Source organism: Curcuma longa, chromosome 7, assembly GCF_044706935.1.
Source record: "Curcuma longa cultivar G26 ecotype Majalengka, Jawa Barat chromosome 7, ITB_CL_G26_1.1, whole genome shotgun sequence".
Classification (NCBI taxonomy): Eukaryota; Viridiplantae; Streptophyta; class Magnoliopsida; order Zingiberales; family Zingiberaceae; genus Curcuma; species Curcuma longa.
Window position 1 is genome coordinate 11679836 of NC_133867.1, and position 20586 is coordinate 11700421.

At 37.6% G+C, this 20586-nt stretch overlaps 2 protein-coding genes across 3 annotated transcripts; one reads left to right on the forward strand and one right to left on the reverse strand.

Annotated features, from left to right (window-relative positions):
* The first annotated feature begins 12310 nt into the window (after positions 1–12310).
* On the forward strand, positions 12311–15061 carry LOC141831537 (uncharacterized). Its single transcript, XM_074718916.1, has 3 exons — positions 12311–12662; positions 13272–14658; positions 14746–15061. The coding sequence occupies exons 1-3, from the start codon at positions 12389–12391 to the stop codon at positions 14936–14938; spliced, it is 1854 nt and encodes a 617-aa protein (XP_074575017.1). The 5' UTR covers positions 12311–12388; the 3' UTR covers positions 14939–15061.
* An 80-nt stretch (positions 15062–15141) lies between these two features.
* On the reverse strand, positions 15142–18952 carry LOC141831538 (CBL-interacting protein kinase 1-like). Of its 2 annotated transcripts, none has more exons than XM_074718917.1 (13): positions 18613–18952; positions 18447–18509; positions 17307–17378; positions 17110–17217; positions 16918–16998; positions 16774–16827; positions 16569–16694; positions 16277–16489; positions 16074–16178; positions 15862–15978; positions 15721–15789; positions 15568–15642; positions 15142–15480 (listed from the first exon to the last, which is right to left on the reverse strand). In XM_074718917.1, the coding sequence occupies exons 1-13, from the start codon at positions 18766–18768 to the stop codon at positions 15352–15354; spliced, it is 1368 nt and encodes a 455-aa protein (XP_074575018.1). In that variant the 5' UTR covers positions 18769–18952; the 3' UTR covers positions 15142–15351. The 2 variants fall into 2 exon arrangements, with proteins under 2 accessions (XP_074575018.1, XP_074575019.1); XM_074718918.1 differs by having other exon boundaries at positions 15451–15480; positions 15568–15608.
* Between the last annotated feature and the right edge of the window lie 1634 nt (positions 18953–20586).

The following is a 20586-nucleotide window of genomic DNA, read 5'->3' on the forward strand; positions in this document are numbered from 1 at the left end:
TTAACTATAGCGATAGGAGTTACATGATATTTTTTATTTTGCTAAGGAAAAAAATGTCATGTAATTTTCTATCGCTGTAGTTAAATAGATCAAGTAATGACCTGCCAAATCTGTAAGTTTAATTTTGTTATTGTTAAAAGCATTTACCATGATTGTCTTATATATTTTATGATTGTTATAGAGTTTAATTATGATATGTTTTGTATGTCTTTTAATATGGTTTTTATCTCTCTAAATCCACAACTCTCAAATCATAAATCGTAAACCGTAAACTTTAAAATGTTAAACCCTTAAATTTGTTTAACTTTAAACCTGAAAACCTAAACCATAAACCTAAATCCTAAATCGTAATCTTAAACCCTAAATCCAAAAACTAAATTCCCACTAAACCCTAAATCTTAAACCCTATAAAACCTAAACCCTAAACCCTAAACCCTAAACCCTAAACCCTAAACCCTAAACCCTAAAACCTAAACCCTAAACCATAAACCACTAAATCCTAAACCCTAAACCCTAAACCCTAAACTCTAAATTTGTAAATTTGATTGTGCAGGTCCTACTTAGAGGTGTCCATGATTACCACCTTTTCTATTTAAATATAGTGATCGGAATTACAAGGCATTTTTTATTTTGGAATAAAAAATGTCATGTAACTTCCGATCACTGTAGTTAAATAGATCAAGTAATGGCCTGCCAGATAAATCCTAAATCCTAAACTCTAAACTCTAAACCCTAAACCCTAAATTGTTACTAATACTATTTAATAGGAATTTTTTTAACATTTTGTTACTAATACTATTTAATTTTTTTTAACAGGTGGTTTTTTTAAACAAATCCAAAAAAAAAGGTAATTCTTTACATATTTAATTTATAGGTTTTAGTTTTTATTGCATCTGAATGATATTACTTTATCTCTGTTTTTATTTTTGTATGCAGGCGAATAAAAGATAGTGACGAAGAATCCAGCAGAGTTTCTGGGGGACCACGATGATCTTCTTCCTATCTTTTATTCATATCTCATCTGATTTGTTTAGACTTTGTATGGATTTGTTGGATTTTGATGATGCGCGTTGTTACTTTGACTTTGTATGGATTTCTCGGTGGACCAGTACTTTGTATGGATTGTTTATGGATATTGTTTGACTTGTTATGGAGTTTGTATCTGATGTTTGGATTGTATGGATTGTTATGGAGTTTGTATATGATGTTTGGATTGTTTATGATGTTTGGATTGTATGGATGGTTATGGATTTGATATACTTGTTTGAATGTTATGTGGATTGTTTGGATTGTTATAGATTTGATATGGTTGATTGTTACAGGTTAAATGTATTTGTAAATCGATCCGATTGGATCGATATTATATGTATTACAGGAATATTAAAAAAATAAATTGTTGTTGTTTATTTTTTTTAATTTTGCAACGAAATTTGCGACGAAAATCAAATTCGTCGCCAATTGGCGACGAATTTTACGACGAAACAGTGATCGTCGCAATTACATCGTAACTTACTGTTTATCGATTATTTGCGACGAAAACTAAATTCGTCGCAGAATTCGTCGCCAATTGGCGACGAATTATGTGTTCGTCGCCAAATGGCGACGAATAGTAATTCGTCGCCAATTGGCGACGAATAAAAATTCGTCACCAATTGGCGATGAAATAGGTGTTCGTCGCCAAAATGCGACGAACAATGATTCGTCGCCATTTGGCGACGAACACATAATTCGTCGCCAATTGGCGACGAATAAATTTATTCATCGCCAATTGGCGACGAAACCGATTCGTCGCCACGATTCGTCGCCATTTGGCGACGAATTAATTTCGTCGCCAATTGGCGACGAATTCTGCGACGAATTTAGTTTTTCGTCGCAAATATTTGCGACAAACATCAATTTTTCGTCGCAGAAGTTTGGCGACGATTTGATAGCAACAAAAATTTTTCGTCGCAAATTTCGTTGGAAATCTTTTTGCGATGCGAATTTTTTGACAAAATTCGTCGTAAATTTCGTCGCAGAATGCTGCCTTTTTTTTAGCTAGTGCTCTCAGTCACGAGCTAAGCCCCCAGCCTAACAGCGAGCTTAGTCAGCCACTAGGAACCATTATTTTAGTTCTTGGTTAGGGTTTACATATGGTTCGCTTAGTTTGTGTTTTAAATTCTATCTTTATTTTTTAAATCCTATGTTTTTGTGTTGCAAGAGGTTATTGCAATTGGAGTTGATAATTTTGATTTTGACTTGAGAATCTGCTTAGGAAGGCAAATTCAAACCTTAAGGTTTTCATTTGACACACAAGTACAAGTTTTTGCTCAATTTAGTAGTAAGTTTATTTTAAAAAATTTTTTTTTGGATGTTTATGCTATCAAAACTTTGTGAAGATGGATTTCATAACCTATCACTTGAGTATATTAAGTATATTATATCGGAGTCTAGCACAACTCAAGTTTCAAAATCTTGTTCCAAGCCAAGGTATCAATGGTTGAGTTAAACGAGTTGCTACCATATTTGAGTGTCAATAGGTGTTAATGACATTAATTTAGTTGATAATTTTCACAATTATTTCTCGTACAATTTTAATGCATGAACTATATTCATCAATGAATGTCATAACAAACATATAATGACAAACAAGTAAAGAATGACAAAGATGATATTATTTGAAAATGAAATGAAAAAAAAGTAACCATAAATAGGGTTAATGTTAACTATGATTTATTGGACTAACAAATTAAACATATAAATAGGGTGTAAAAGTGTCTAAGGAATTGATAATGTGTGAAACGATAACATTCCATGTCCACAAAAAAAAAACATTGTGCTTTGATGGTTTAAATATAACTTATTGTAGGTTCTAATGATTTAATTAAATTTTTAAATTTTAACAATATGCATGTTTATTTTTACATGCTTAATAATGTTATAAATTTATTTTTTTCATATTATAATATATATAAATAAAGTTTGGATGTATAATATATTAGAAAATAAATTTATCACTGATGAATATTTTGATGAAGTTGAAGAATTTGATAGATTTTTTTATCACTCATAAGATATGAAAAATGATTCTCTTAATTTTGATATTATATACAACTTTGATTATATTATTTATTTTTAGACTTTATCAAAAGGCCTTATATCAATATAGATATATTTTATCTTATAAACACATAATCTTCTCTATGTATTTATAATGTAAGACTTGGATTATAATCCAACAATCCTCCTCTCAAAAGAAAGAGCATCATACTTCAATCGAGGCCACTTCTTTCTACCGCATTTGGGGGCACTATATTTTTCTTGAGGTTCTCCATATGATTCCACATAGACCATGACTTTGATACCAATTGTTAGAATTGATGAAATCAACATATCTCTACAATAATATAATATTGTCTACTTTTGATCTAAGTCCTCATAATTTTATTTTTTAATTTTACCTAAAAGGTCTTATACTAATGAAGATATCTTACATCTTATAAACTCATGATTTTTTCATATATTTTTAACGTGGAATTTTGATTGTGATTGTAATCCCAACACGATGTACGATGTTTTTATGTTGCTATAATATTTTTTTATTTTTGAATCATGTTTGATGTTTTAAATATTAATGCTTTATTGATAAATGAATGTGTTTGTGAATGTAGCTTGTGAATATTGAATGTAGTATAGTTTGTAAATGTAAAATATTTCATGGATATTTGTAACATAAACATGAATGTACCGTGGATGTTTGTAATGTATAGTAAATGTTGAATATGTATCATGGATGGTGAATGTTTGGATGTAAATATGTAAACATAATTTAAATCTAGTAAATAAAAAAAATTCTATCAAAATTTTATCTAAAATTAGCAATAGAATTAATATTCTATCCCTAAATGTCGATAGCAACTTCGATCATCAATCGATTGCTAATTGCAATTATAGCAACTGATTAGTTGAAAATTCGATCGTTAATTTTGTTTTCGGTAGCGACGATTCCTTACCTCGATCCCTGCCTTTTTACGATCAAAAAAATCAAAATTGGGAGGAGAAGGTGGGAACCACTTCTCTCAGTCCCAAGCGGAGAACGAGGAGTGACGATATTGTCGAGTTCCATGGCAGGAACCGCGGTTGGCCAACGTCAGATGTTGCTACAAAAGACTACTTTCGAAAGAAAGGTGAGGCGGAAATGATGGAAGCAAGAGCGATGAGGATGTAAAGGACGATGTAGAGGAGGTGACCCTGGTGTAGAGCGAGCGTAGGATTTAGGCATAGTTCGAGAGTTGAGAGTGTGGAGCCAACTGCAACAGTGGAGATGGAGGAGTAAGTGTTACGCCCCGGGAGACGACTTTCCGAGAAATTTCGGTAGCATCTCCCCTGTAACAATGGACTTTCCCTGAATACATACACATATATAAGGCCCACACGGTCAATCCATAACATGCTATGAATTTATACAAGTAAAATAGAAATAAATGTGACTCACACGGTCACTTAACACATCCTACTATAGTATCACAACCCCGCATGTATATCAAATCCGTCAGAATCTGATAAACAACTCGATTATGGAAAACAAATGTCGACTCAGCGGAAAAACAGATACCAAAATGGAAAACATGACAAGAAGTCTAATAAGTCCGAATACACGAATGCAGTAAAGTAAATAAACCAAAACACCAAGGTTCGGGACTAGCAGTGCAGCTCTCCAGACGGCATCAACCTGAAACAGATACAGGTAACGGGATGAGTTCCAAAAGAAACTCAGCGGGTATCTAGCAGATATGTGTATAAAACTATCAACAGTAATATCATGTTGTACAGTCTACTGAAAGATAAATAAGGCTGGAAACTGAATAACAGTAGATCTGTACATACCAGAGTCTGATAAACAAGTAGTAAGGTGAAGGTGAAATCCCCAAACCAACACATAGGTATCCTGTGCATGCATGTCATCCAAGTGCATCAAACAAGTGCAGCAATCACAAACAAATGCAATAGTGCAGTATGCACATGATGCAATGCATGTTCTGGTCACCCCTGACGCCAGTCAGATCAGTCGCCCCTCTAGCGGTGAGGTCGCGTGGGAGCCAAAACCCGTCAGAGTACTCATCCGCAGTGGTGAAGTCGAGTGGGTAGGGCTGTGACCTCTGTGCACTCTGCCGTCACCGCTCCTGCGTGACCGAGTGGACAGGATGTCCTCAAGGTGTACACCTATCCTGGTACCCAAATCATAAGTGGGCGAGCAAGCTCTCATCTCCTGGTCACAATGACAGAGGAGGGATCCCTGTATGCTACCACGCTACGAAACCACTATCCTGGGTGGCCTAGCGGAGCTCCTGTCAGGGCAAGTATGCACCAACCTAAAGGTTTCCACTAACCCATGAGTGGAGTGTGTGTGTAAATCATATACGAGTGACGGGCTCGAACTGTGCTACAACTATAATAGGAGCGACTCGACTAAAATAGGAGCAGGAGCAGATGATCACAAGACATGCAATTACACACACCCTTTGATTGGTAGCCCGCATGTAACTGACGCCGGACTCAACAACAATGGAATCCCGCACGTCAGTTATGCAATATATGCAAGCATGATGTATGACACTAGTCCATGCAGCATATATCCAAATGCATATCCATCAGTATGATCCATGCACCACCTATCCATCTACCAGTCCATGTCATATACCCCCATAATCAGGAATATATCAGGTCTCATGTCTAGTATAAACACCGATACAGAGTAAGATAAACCAGACTAAAGCATATGAACATGTATCAGGTGGTGTCAAAAATCCATAAGTATCAGATAGCTAAACATGGCAAAGGTATCAGATGATAGCAAGATAAATGACTACTGATATCCACAATATGAGTAAGTATCCAATACTATCAAATAGCACTAATAACTGGTATAGAAAGCAGATCATGGTATCAAGTGGGATAGATACGAACAGGATCATAAATTACTGATAGCATGTAATACACATATCAATAAAGACATATCTATAAAAGATAAATCAAGGTACCCGCCTGTCAAGATAGGATGCGTATACTCGTAAAGAAATCCAACTATCCGCAATCACTCAAGGTCCTGTAAAAATGAATAATATTTACCAACCATCGCATGGTCCTCACCAACCTTAAGGTTAATTTTACTGTAATCAAAATTAACCTAATCCATAATCCATACTTCTAGCAATTTCATTCCTAATCATTAACCTATTAAAACAATACAACACCCTTACCTTACTGCTGGTCCACACCAATCTCTAGATCCGGTTGTTTCCAATTATTTCCTTCCTCCTAGCTGCCAACCACCAACAACTCCACCGATCCAATTAAGAAGCTGTGAATCCTATCTAAAAATCGAGAATCAACATTCCAAATCCCAGGGTAACATAATTTAACCATGCTACTTACTGATTCTTATAGAATGCCCTAGCTCACCGTAGCGTCGACCAGCAATTAACCAAACAAGGAATCACAGCAGCGTCGGCCAGCTCAATCTCTCGGCTTGGCGGAGAAAACAGCAAACCAAGGTTAGATCGTCCCGTGTCGGCAGTGAAGGGAAGAAACCAAGCTCCAACCGAACCAAGAATCCAATCCCCTCTCGATGGAAACCAAGCAACGAAAAGGGAAATCTGAAAATCCAGAGACATCAACGTATCTAGACTACAAAATCGATCACACATCAAAATCTAAACCAACCCTTACCTATTCGGCTTCCTCAAGCACCGATCGGCAACCCCACCTTACCGAACTGTGGAAGAATGAAACCATCAAGATCCAAGCAAATGAGAAGTCATCCAACTCAAGAACTGAACAACAGAACCCTAGCTTGCTTCTCCCTTACCTCTCGGCATTCCCTTCCGCGATCTGTCGCCGCCATCACCGCCCCCCACACGCGACGAATCAAGCTGCTTCGCCGGAAATCGAAACCACAAATCCGATCCTAGGTCACCGGCGATCCTCTAGCTTCCAACTCCGGCGTCGATGGCACCAACAGGGGTCGATCGTGCGTGCGTCGGCGAGAATGCGGTGGCGGCGTCGCGCGATCGAAGAAGGCCGAGATCGCGATTGGGAGCAGGTGTCGCGGCTCCTGTAGCTTCTTAAAGGGTGGTTTTTAGTTTAACGGGTTTATATCCAATACCCATTAACCCTAACAGTTGAACCCGAGTTAAACTCAAGTTAAACCGGCTGACCTTGACTGAACCCAACCCCTGCATCAACCAAACCACAATCGAACCAAACCCAAACTGAACTGATACTGTAGCTAACCGGCCTTGTTTTTGGTTCGCTTGGTTCAGGGGTCAAACGATCTCCGATTTTGTCCAAACAAGTTTCGTTTGGTTCGTCTTCGTGAGACGAATCTTTTCGTATCCATGGCAAAATTTTCTGGTATCTTACAGTAAGAGTGGAGGAAAATGAACTGAGCCTCCTCGGATACAACAAGAGGCTCGTCGAGTACAAAGCGGGTGAGGGTAGAGCCGATGAATTAGGAGTGGAGTCAGTTAGTGTAACGCCCGAAAAATCTCAAAAATAATTTTAGAAATATTCTATGATTTTTCTAGAATTTTAGAATATTTTTCTGAAATTTTTGGAGTAGCGGAAGTAGCAAAAATAAATAGGAAGAAAAACGTCCAAGGCAAGATTTGAACCCGCAACCTTTAGAAATATACAACTTCTAAAATATCTCCAATAACCAAACGACCCAACAGTCTGTTCCGAATAAGAAGGAACCGAATTTTTATTTATCGGCAAATTAGATCTAGGCATCACTTAATATAAATAGGAGGCTTGAGAGAGGGTTTTGATTATCTTCGAAAACCCTTCCCTCACCTCTCGCCCAGAACGCCGTCGCCCTCTTTTCTCCTCCCTCTCGGCGCCCCAAACCCGAAGAACGAGGAGTCCGTCCCCTAAGATTACAAGGAAGATTTCCGGAGAACTTCTTCTACAAGGACGCTCCTCTCCGCGAGAAGTACGCGTAGATATAGGAAGATCGCCGAGAAGATTTTCTTCCCTAACGGAAGAATTGTAAGGAAATTAGAGCAAAAGGTAAGTGCATCTCTCACCTGCAGTATGAGTAGTTCCGTTGTTTTCTGTGTTTTTCCATAAACATGATTTTGTTAAAGCATATGCATGATTTTGTTAAAGCATATGGTAGAATTGCATGGTATAAGAAGTAAGATATTGTAAGTGCATCTCTCACCTGCAGTATGAGTAGTTCCGTTGTTTTCTGTATTTTTCTATAAACATGATTTTGTTAAAGCATATGCATGATTTTGTTAAAACATATGGTAGAATTGCATGGTATAAGAAGTAAGATATTGTAAGTCACCTGCAGTATGAGTAGTTCCGTTGTTTCTGTTTTTCCATAGTATGATTTTATTAAAGTATATGCAGGATTTTGTTAAAGCATATGTAAATGGTAGAATTGCATGATATAAGAAGTATAAGAAAGGTATTTTACTTTTAAGAGGCGGGTATCGGGCACAAGGTTCGCCCATAAGAAATGCAAGGCATAAGGGATTTCGGGCACAAGGTTCGCCCACAAGGAAAGGAATCCAGGGCACAAGGTTCGCCCATAATGAATTCCGGGCACAAGGTTCGCCCATAAGAAAAGGAATTCAAGGCACAAGGTTCGCCTATATAAGAGATGTCTGCATTGATACCTCGCTGGGCCCAAAGAAGGATGTTTATTTATTTTCACTTATATATAATATAAGTTTTTCTCATGTCATTTCCAGCATTTCTTTCATATAATAGCATCAGTTATTACGAAGTTTTCTATGGTTTTTGTGAGTTAGATGATGTACTTACTAAGCGTTGCTTATAGTTTGCATTCCTCATATTGCAGATAAATAAAAGGAAAAGTTTTAGGAAAGAGGAGGCAGCTGGAAAAGTGTTTGATGTGTGGTGTCGACGGAACCGCGGAATAAGATCAAGAAATTAAATAAATATTTATTTTATGTCTAAAAAGTTATTTATTTCTTTTGCTTCCGCATGTTAAACAGAAAAAGAAAAGTTATTTGAGTTATTTTATTTAATAAGTAAAAGTTAAGGAAAGTTTAAAGTACGTAACGTCTCCCTATTAGTATAAGAAAGAGGGGGGGTGTTACAAATGGTATCAGAGCAGGTTCCGCCCTTCCGCCACACTCACATCAGCACCAGTCCTGCCGCTTTCCAAGTAAGAAAGTATACTTAGGCTTTACTTTCTTTTATGATTAGTATGATTTTAGGTTAGACATGCTTATGATTATTAGCCTCAAGAATGATGCTTAAGTCAAACCTAGCTATTATGATTAGCCTAGCGAATGATTTTAAGTAGGCATGTTTATCATTAGCCTAAAGAATGATTATTAAGTTATACATGTTAAATAGATGCAAGGTTTTGATAGAATATTAACCTTACCTTTGGCCTTATTCGTCCCCTATGCATAGAAAAAGAAGAATTCTCGACTTAGACATGTTCATATATATACGTATATAAGATAATGAAGTATTAATTGAATAAAAGTTTACTTTGGTATTACTTGTCATGTATGAATAGAAAGAGATGGCTAGAAGACGTGCTAATACTGAGCGGAATAATGACCTCAATCTCAGCGAGATGAGGTTAAGACTAAGAGAAGAGCTGAGTTAACTTCAACTTGCAAAGATAAAGATAGAGTAAGGTTCTTTGTAAGTTGACTTAAGGAAGAAAATGATTCTTCAAGTTTGTAAATGGATGAATTAATCAAATATTTAAAATGAGATTTCACTTTAAAGAAATTATTAATGCAATCACCCAATTAAGGTAGCTATTGACGGAATCAAAAATTCGAAAAAACAACTCAGGAACGTGAAGAAGATAGGAGCTAAAAATACCCAGGAGTTGTGCTAAGTTTCGAGGACGAAACTTTTATAAGGATGGGAGATTGTAACGCCCGAAAAATCTCAAAAATAATTTTAGAAATATTCTATGATTTTTCTAGAATTTTAGAATATTTTTCTGGAATTTTTGGAGTAGCGGAAGTAGCAAAAATAAATAGGAAGAAAAACGTCCAAGGCAGGATTTGAACCCGCAACCTTTAGAAATATACAACTTCTAAAATATCTCCAATAACCAAACGACCCAGCAGTCTGTTCCGAATAAGAAGGAACCGAATTTTTATTTATCGGCGAATTAGGTCTAGGCATCACTTAATATAAATAGGAGGCTTGAGAGAGGGTTTTGATTATCTTCGAAAACCCTTCCCTCACCTCTCGCCCAGAACGCCGTCGCCCTCTTTTCTCCTCCCTCTCGGCGCCCCAAACCCGAAGAACGAGGAGTCCGTCCCCTAAGATTACAAGGAAGATTTCCGGAGAACTTCTTCTACAAGGACGCTCCTCTCCGCGAGAAGTACGCGTAGATATAGGAAGATCGCCGAGAAGATCGAGAAGATTTTCTTCCCTAACGGAAGAATTGTAAGGAAATTAGAGCAAAAGGTAAGTGCATCTCTCACCTGCAGTATGAGTAGTTCCGTTGTTTTCTGTGTTTTTCCATAAACATGATTTTGTTAAAGCATATGCATGATTTTGTTAAAGCATATGGTAGAATTGCATGGTATAAGAAGTAAGATATTGTAAGTGCATCTCTCACCTGCAGTATGAGTAGTTCCGTTGTTTTCTGTGTTTTTCCATAAACATGATTTTGTTAAAGCATATGCATGATTTTGTTAAAGCATATGGTAGAATTGCATGGTATAAGAAGTAAGATATTGTAAGTGCATCTCTCACCTGCAGTATGAGTAGTTCCGTTGTTTTCTGTGTTTTTCCATAAACATGATTTTGTTAAAGCATATGCATGATTTTGTTAAAACATATGGTAGAATTGCATGGTATAAGAAGTAAGATATTGTAAGTGCATCTCTCACCTGCAGTATGAGTAGTTCCGTTGTTTCTGTTTTTCCATAGTATGATTTTATTAAAGTATATGCAGGATTTTGTTAAAGCATATGTAAATGGTAGAATTGCATGATATAAGAAGTATAAGAAAGATATTTTACTTTTAAGAGGCGGGTATCGGGCACAAGGTTCGCCCATAAGAAATGCAAGGCATAAGGGATTTCGGGCACAAGGTTCGCCCACAAGGAAAGGAATCCAGGGCACAAGGTTCGCCCATAATGAATTCCGGGCACAAGGTTCGCCCATAAGAAAAGGAATTCAAGGCACAAGGTTCGCCTATATAAGAGATGTCTGCATTGATACCTCGCTGGGCCCAAAGAAGGATGTTTATTTATTTTCACTTATATATAATATAAGTTTTTCTCATGTCATTTCCAGCATTTCTTTCATATAATAGCATCAGTTATTACGAAGTTTTCTATGGTTTTTGTGAGTTAGATGATGTACTTACTAAGCGTTGCTTATAGTTTGCATTCCTCATATTGCAGATAAATAAAAGGAAAAGTTTTAGGAAAGAGGAGGCAGCTGGAAAAGTGTTTGATGTGTGGTGTCGACGGAACCGCGGAATAAGATCAAGAAATTAAATAAATATTTATTTTATGTCTAAAAAGTTATTTATTTCTTTTGCTTCCGCATGTTAAACAGAAAAAGAAAAGTTATTTGAGTGATTTTATTTAATAAGTAAAAGTTAAGGAAAGTTTAAAGTACGTAACGTCTCCCTATTAGTATAAGAAAGAGGGGGGTGTTACAGTTAGAATGAGTAGAGACGAGATATTGGCGGGAGTAGACGACCAGATTGTGACACTTCTAAATATTAAATTTTAGACTAATGAATATATAAATTTTATTTATTCAATAATAATAATAATAATTGTTAATGATTAATAGTGGCTTCCCATTTATAATAATAATCATAAAAATAAAACAGAGGAACAGTTTAGTTTTTTCCTTTGGGGCTAAGGCAGGATCATCTTCAAGTGGTTCATCTGAGTGGAAAAGGAGAACAGCAAGACAGAATAATAAAGTAGGAGGGGCAAAAGGAAGTTCCCATGTGGGCCGATGGTGCCTCTACTACCCCACGTCGTTTCATCTTCCACGTCGTTAGAATAAAGGGCACAGAACCTTTCTGTGCGGACAGCAGCCTCAATTTTCTCGCATCCACACCCACGTCGTTTCATCTTCCAATTTGCCACACAGCAGACAGCCAATGACGTGTCACGGATACGCGCTGCCTTATGAAACCACAAAATTCAATTTCAATTGGCTTGGAACATCGTTTCGTACCTATTACAGAACATCTAATCCGAAACCTGTGCCCTTCCCAAGTCCGCGTCTAGAGACCTCGGCGGTCAATTTCTGAGATCGATAAACCAATAATAAAGCCCCCCCCGCCCACTGCAGAGCGAGAGCGAGATGGCCGCCGGAAGCCTTTGATGCTCGCGGGAACCTAGAGAGGAAGGGATAGGCGATGGGAGGGGGCAGCGGATCTGCGGCGACCGGCCCGGTGGCGGAGGATGAGTATGCCACTGTGAGGACGTCGGTGTGGTGGGATATCGAGAACTGCCAGGTCCCAAGGGCATGCGATCCGAACCTGATCGCCCAGAACATAAGCTCAGCGTTGGCGATGGTGGGATACCGCGGCCCCGTCTCAATCTCTGCCTTCGGAGACACGAGCGGGATCGCCCAGCCCGTGCAGCAAGCGCTGAACAGCACCGGCATCGCTCTTAACCACGTCCCTGCTGGTAAAGTTTCTTGATGTTTTACTTTTTATGGTACGCTCCGTTTACCTATGCAAGAACCTGCTTTGTTCCCGTTAGGCATAGTGAATGAAAACTAAGTCGATTTGTTTCATACATGTTCTAACTTGTCAGATTATTCTGGTAGAAGTTGAATCTCTTCTTCTTCTTTTTTTTTTGGGTTTGTTGACATGTTCTTTTCGATGAATAGTTGCTCATGATGTCATGATTCTTGGTCATTTGTCATACCTAATTTATAAACATTATCCTGCCTAATCAATCACCAACTCCCACTTTGCTTTTGTTGCTAATAATCACACTACCACTAATCTAGCAATCATCATTGTTCAAATGACTCTTTATGTATGTTGTGATATATGTTATCAGCAGATTTATGGAGGAAATATAGGATTACTTTATATCCTGTGTTTATCTTAATCCAATCCAAAGTAGATAAGTATAAAGGCTTTTTGAATTTTCTCAATTGTTTTATTTCAAGAGCTGTGTTTCTTTCTATAGTTAAAGTACTTACAGGGATGATTCACTATAGTTGAGTAGTTTCAGAAGGTTTGTTTGCAGTCATTTTATACGTTTACCCTGGTCTTCATTACGCAGGCGTCAAAGATGCAAGCGATAAGAAGATCTTGGTCGACATGTTACTTTGGGCAGTTGATAATCCACCTCCTGCGAACTACTTGTTAATATCTGGTGATCGTGACTTCTCGAATGCACTCCACCAACTTAGTTTTCGGAGATACAACATTCTTCTTGCCCAACCACCAAATGTCTCACAAGCCCTTGTTGCAGCAGCAAAGAATGTCTGGTACTGGAAGGACCTTGTGGCTGGTGGTCTGCCATTGCCTGTGTTGCCTTATGCTAACAGTGCCTCGATCGGTAATCCAGTCATTGAAGATACAGCTAATGGCTATTCTGCCGATGCCAAAGTTGATAATCGCACAAAATGGAAACAAAGGAAGCAATCAAATCCTATCCAGTCAACTAGTGGTATAGCCTTGACACCACGCACAGCCAACAACCAGTCGCTGGCAAGTTTAGCCCTTCCTTCTCATGTTAGTAGTCAACAATTTAGTATACCTAGTAGTGAATTCCAGGACAGTTCCAAAGTGAAGAATACTAGTCTTTTTCCCCAGTCATCAATTGCAGAGCCACCTTCTCAGCCTTCTGAAGTAATGCCTTTTAAGGTAGGAAATTGGCCCAACTCTTCTAGTGGCCATGTAGCAGATTCTGCAACACCTAGGCCTGATTTTGCCCTAGAACATGGAAATACCTTTCCTAGTAACCACAAATCACATCGGCCTCAGCTACTAAAATCAAGTGATTTATTGCCTCCGCAGCCAAAAAGTCAACCTGGGAATTCATCTTCGACAAATTCTCTAAACTACAACTATACTACCTTGAACCATTATAGTCGCCCGCCGTGCCATCCTAGTGGTCCATTCAATTCATCAGTTGGTCCTGTAAGCCTGTCTGAAAAGGGTAGGCCTAGTCCATCAGAATGTTCCAAGGGTGGTAATAAAAATGGCTCTCGGACTTCTGAACATATGAACAGACCTCTAGCTCCACCTCTGCCTACACTTCCACCCATAACAGATAAATCTATGTCTCAAGATGGACTCCCAAACCCAGGGTCTCATGTGCCAACTTCCGAGGTCCAGAATATTTTAAAGGCTTTGAAAATCTTAAAAGCCAACAAAATGATCCCGACGGAAGCAAATATAGTCGATTGTATTCGATATGGTGAAATGAATATCCAAACTTTTGACATTAAGACAGCCTTAGATTATGCTATCCAACATAAACATGTTGTGAAGCATATGTTGGGTGGTAAATTGTCTTTCTATGTAGGAAAAGATATTGCACTCTGGAAATGGGTCAATACTATGGATATTTATGCAAAACATCCCAAGGCTACTTGGGATGCAGTTCTTAAGTATCTATCGTCAGTAGAAGGGAAAAATTCGGTTTTGACATCACAAAGCAGGTAATATATCTATATATATATATTTCTTTATGGATATGCTTGATTTTCCTTTTGCATTTATATAATCAAAATGATAATCTTATGCAGGTATCAAGCAGCAACATCTATTAGAAAATCATGCCTGAATCATCTTGCTTTAGGTGAAGTTCTTCAGATATTGCAAGCAACAACTGATGTGAAAAAGTGGATTATGCCTCACCAATCGGGTTGGCAGCCATTATCTATCAGTTTGCCAGATACTGAGAAGAAAGTAAATATAGGTGTGAGTGGCAAATCTTGAGATGCTCTCCTAAACTATGGTGATGCAAAAATTATCTGAATGCAACGCACCTGTGAGTGGATGCACTAGTACATGTAATGCACATTGTGCTTTTATCTATCAAGAATGATAATTTCACAATCACTTGACTATTGGTATTGATCCCGTATTTATTGTTTTTAGATTTCATATCTAAGCAAGATGCATGAGCATTCTGAATTCAATTACTACACACTAATTTTTGCTTAGCCCCCACTAAGTAGAATTAATATTGTTCTTGTTCTGTCACTCTTGATAGCTTATTGGCGTTGCTTATGAGATTACTAGTGCCATTTTTCCAGTAAAAAAAACTTGGTTGTCCCATACATCAAGTTACTACTGCTATGTACACCCTTTCGCTCCACAATACTACTCACCTCGCTCCACAATACTACTCACCTCCCATAATTATCCTGTGTCGCAACGGAGCAAGGCACCTCCCCTTCCTCCATTGTTACCATTTGTCTCTCTGTTAGCTGCTCGTCTTTAGCGACTCCCAACTCTCCTGATAACTTTGAGCACATCTGTGAATCAAGAACCAGGAAAGTTGAGCTTAGCGGTTATCGGTGCGGGAGTTTCAAAAATTTTGAATCACAAGTAAAATCCAATACCTTTCTATACAATGAAGAATCACCTTGTGATTTCATCAATTCTACAAGAAAAAGAGATGGGTTGAGCTCGAACGCCTGCACACAGGAAATCGTGATGCCTTGTTTGAATTAGATAATGGACTAGTTTACTATCTAACTCCTGTATCAAATTACCTCTATCCAAACGCAGAGTGATCCAGTGTTCTTTGGCTTCTTGGAGTCCAGCTTCTGAAGCACCTTCAACTGGCAATGGATAAGAACAATAAGCTGTCGTTTTAAAATGGAAATTTGACGAATATCCAGAATAGGACTAACTTTTCCAGGTGCCTTCTGAATCTGAAGGCCCATTTGTCTGACAATGTCCGCTATACGATCAAACAGAACATTAGGTGAATAGTTTGATGTAAATCTGATTTTCCTGTCTGAGACATCCTGTAATAGCAAACAAGCGACAGAGTGTTCATCATCCACACAACTCCAGCTGATTGTTCCTTAACAAAATTCATTTATAGTATTAACATCCTTACCTCTTTCTCAAAAAACCCAGAAAGATCAAGTGATGAAGACATTCCAATCAACTGAAATGCATTAATATGGCTAGGTGAGGTTGCATTTTCATCTGCCGCATTGTGCTGCAAACATACAAATGGTAGAGAAACAAAGATTAGTTATATCTCAAGATCCTTTCAGCAATCTTTACTTCCGTTTCAGTTAGATAAACAAAGTTTACCTCTTTACTTGGAACAGAGTTATGAAGGCTTATCTCCTCATCGTTGTAGTCATCATTCGGGACGGCTGGTACATAATCTTGCTTGAACCATTCATCTGCCTTGATCCCTGCTGCATTTATCCGAGTTATAGGATTTGGATCAAGTATTCTTCTTAGTATATTTTGAGCACCAGGAGAGAGCCACATGGGAATCTTGGTGTCTCCTCTAGATATCTGAACAAACAAGACACATTAGGATGAACCAAAAGTAACTTGGTCCCCCATTGTATCATTTTATCCTTCTCAAACTTACCTTGTGATATAGAACAGCAAGATTTCTATCATCAAAAGGAAGACCACCTGTGAGAAGTTCATACAAAATGACACCACACGACCATATATCTGATCTTGCACCATCATAACCTCGGTTGGACAGAACCTAGTTTGCATTGATCATGACAGCTCTTGAGACACGCAAAGATAACAAAAATGATCTCATTATTGGAAGGAATATGTACCTCAGGAGCAATGTAATATGGGCTTCCACATGTTGTGTGCAGCAAGCCGTCATTCTGATACACAAACGAAAACATTAGCCAAACTGTACGTTGATAGATAGATTGCTCTGGGTTTTGTTTCATTTGAAAAATTGAATGACACACCCCTAGATGCTGAGGTAAAGCACTGAGGCCGAAATCTGATATCTTTATGTTTCTCTTTGCATCTACAAGTACATTTTGCGGCTGTGAATAAGGAAATGTCAATAAATCTTACAAGTGAAGAACCCTTGTAGCTTGCATCTCATAATCATGTTCTATGGTGCAACTTGACATGTCATAGTTATTCAACCATACCTTTAGATCTCTGTGGTAAACACCCATATCATGGCAATAGCTAATCGCATCAATCAACTGTTGAAAAAGCTTTCGTCCTTGCTTTTCAGAAAGTTTTCCCTTCGAAGGCTTCAACAGATAAGATTAGCAGGTGCCATCTTTAGGAACCCTGCATTCTGATAATCAAGAACCTAATATCACAAGTCGAAGATCCTTACAATTATGTCGAACAATTCGCCACCATTTACGTATTCCAGGACCATATAAATCTTGGTTTTGCTAGCGGACACCTGTCAAACGACCATAAATTATGAAAAACTAAAAGATGAAAAATATCTTTTTAAAATTCGTCTCCACTGACACTGTTTTCTCCTTTCCTGAGAAATCTATTTTCATTTTAGAACTTTCTAAGACGTATCTGTTTCAGTGAAATTGAGGCTCAAGATATTCTACACCACAATATATTTATTTTTAGGCCTTAAACATAAAACCGACTACACAATATATTGAATGCGAATAAATGCTTAAATTTTAACCAAAAGACCTTGCATGCAACTATTGTTACTAAATAATTGAGGTTATTGATGATTCTACAAGCCTAAACGAAAATAATACTTTCCATGCAACTTGCAGAAGAGAGCAAGGATTTGAATTATGACGAAGTCAAGTAATAATTGAGGTTTGCAGTTTCTCAATTTATTTTTTTATAAATGATTCAATTGTGTGAGACAAGCCTAATTTTATGCCGAAGACAATAATGTTACCAAAAAGAATATCTGGAATTGAATGTCAAAAGCAGTTCAGATAAGCAACATGGCGTCGTGAACGAGGGCACGTGACTATATTACTCAACAGCTACTGCGCTTCTGATACCCGACAGACCACGTAGCAGAGACGCCACGATGGACCACTGGAGTGGCATCGGCCGCGCCGAACGTGGGACGCGGGGAGCCGCCGGTAAAAGGAGTCGGTGACTCGGTTCCATCATCCATGGCTCGCAATGATCGTAGGCGGCCAGGCCCAGGCATCTCGAAACCACTGGCTTCGCTGGGGGACAGCCCTGCCAAGGGGACCGGAGGAACGTGGCCAATCAACGCCGTGCATTAATCCAGCGGGTTGTCTAAAAATAATGAAAATTTTCCCCAAAACCCAAGCCCACACGAAAACAGCCGCCGAGATTCCTTTCTTAAGACATGTAATTATCCACGCCAAAAAAATAACCGCCCAATTGCAATCGACACGATCGAATGAAACCGAACTTGTTAGTTCATTAAATCCCTAAACGAAATCTAAAATGGAGTAAGAAAACGAGCAGCGATCGATCGAGTAGGAGGAAGAAGGCGAAGCAAGTAACTGACCTCATACAGGCGGACGACGTTTGGGTGCTTGAGAAGCTTCAAGGTACCGATCTCCCTCTTGATCTGTTCCCACGTTTAACGAATCAAATCGGCGGCATCCGGCACGCAAAGATGGCCGATGAATTGCTCGATCGATCAAAGCAAACGGGATCGAAATGGAACTAACCTGCTCGTGGAGGTCGAGCGATTGGATGCGCTTGCGGTCGAGGATCTTGATGGCGAAGGAGCGGCCGGTCTCGACGTGCCTCGCGTACTTGACCTTCCCGAAGTTGCCCTCGCCCAGCGTCCGCCCAACCACGTACTTGGACAGAAACGGCGGCATTCTGCTATTGCTTCTCCACTCTCACTCCTTTCCCTCCTTCACCATCTACCTCGACTCCGCTTCGATCGATCGCCCAAAAGAGCTCGAAACGTCGCAGTTCGGAGAGCGCCAGAGGAGAGAGGCGATCGGGGGATCCAGAATATATAGAGAGGGAAGCAGGGAAGGGGAAGGATGGAGGTTGCGCCGATCAGCTTCCCTTGTGCTCTGCTGTTACTATTTTGAGAAAAAGTACATAAAGACGAATATGGTGAAAATTTCACTCTGCCCCTTATCACTTATTCATTCGCAGGAATACCATCTATAGTTTTAAAATAACAAAATGCTCTTTCGTAAAATTTAAATAAAAAATATTTTAAATAAAATGTTTAGTCTTCTCATTTTTCTATAAACAACAAGTAATTTAGAGTTAATTTTATATATGATTTGTGCACCTTGATTAAAAATGAATTTTTAAGTGGCTTGGCATTTGACACGGCAATTTAAAGGAAGAATAATCTTCATCGTGGATTAGTTAAGAAGCAATTAACTAATATTTTAATCAATAGATTAATTAGTCACAAAATTAATTAAAATTATAATTTTATCATGAGGCTGTATTTTCTATGAGGACAACTCGTTTTTTTGTTATTGTAAAAAAACACCTTAATTATTTATAATAAAAAAAGTCAACACTGCACTCATCATAAATTTTATTAAACATTATTCTGGTTCAATATTGTTGTAGAAATTTAAATAATAGTTATTTTAGAGATAAAATGTAATAAATTGTATTAGTATTTTATGGGGTGATAAAATTTGATGATGGAGAAAAAATAAATAAGGTGGAGTCCAATGATTTGAAATATTAAATTATGTGTTTTTGTTCCCGAATCACGGAGAAGTCGTCCTCAACGACGTTTGATTGGACGCAACGCTCACGCTTAGATAGAAATAGATTTATTTTTTTGTTTTCATGAATTTTAATGCAATAATAAAAAAAGCCTTCTTCGTCCTTATAATCCTTAAAAAACATCTCTACTTTCATTATTATCAAAGAACGCCCAATATCATATAACACCAAACGTTTTATCCTTATTTATATTTTTGCCACATAAATAATGGTAAAGAACATTCTACCCCATCAACCCTTGCTTTAAAATTACACAGTTGTCCTACTATTATAAAATAATTATTTGGTCGATTTTGATTTTTTGATATATTGATTTTAAGTTTAAATCATAAATAGTTGACTAGAGATAAGTCTGCGTTATGGTAATTATGAAACTACAACTACTATAATATTATAGTAGTTATGATTTCATAGTTACTACAACATGAATGTTAACAAGAAATCTGAATTATAGCAATTATGATTTTATAATTGTTATAATGTGAATGTTAGGTGAATATGTTAAATTCAAGTTATATCAATTATAAAATCGTAGCTGTTATAATATTAATAATTTTAAACATATCAAATACATATTGTAGTTGCTATAAAACTATAATTATTATAATATAAATATTATTTGAATATGTCAAATCCGTCTGATCAAGATTTTAAACTTAAAATCAATCAGTAAAAAAATCGAAATATATCCGTTAAAAAATTAAAACTGACCAAACAATACACTAAGGGCTTCCCTATAATTTTACAAGGAAACCAGTGGGTGGGGTGGAAAGTTATTTTGATAAAAAATAAAAATAAAAAGGGACGTCCGGTTCATAGTTTGAAGATTATTATAAAAATATATACAATTGGTTAAATAATTATAATCATGTAATTCAGAACCGTATATATTTATTTTCCTTCTCCTGGTGCACGGAATAAATTACGAT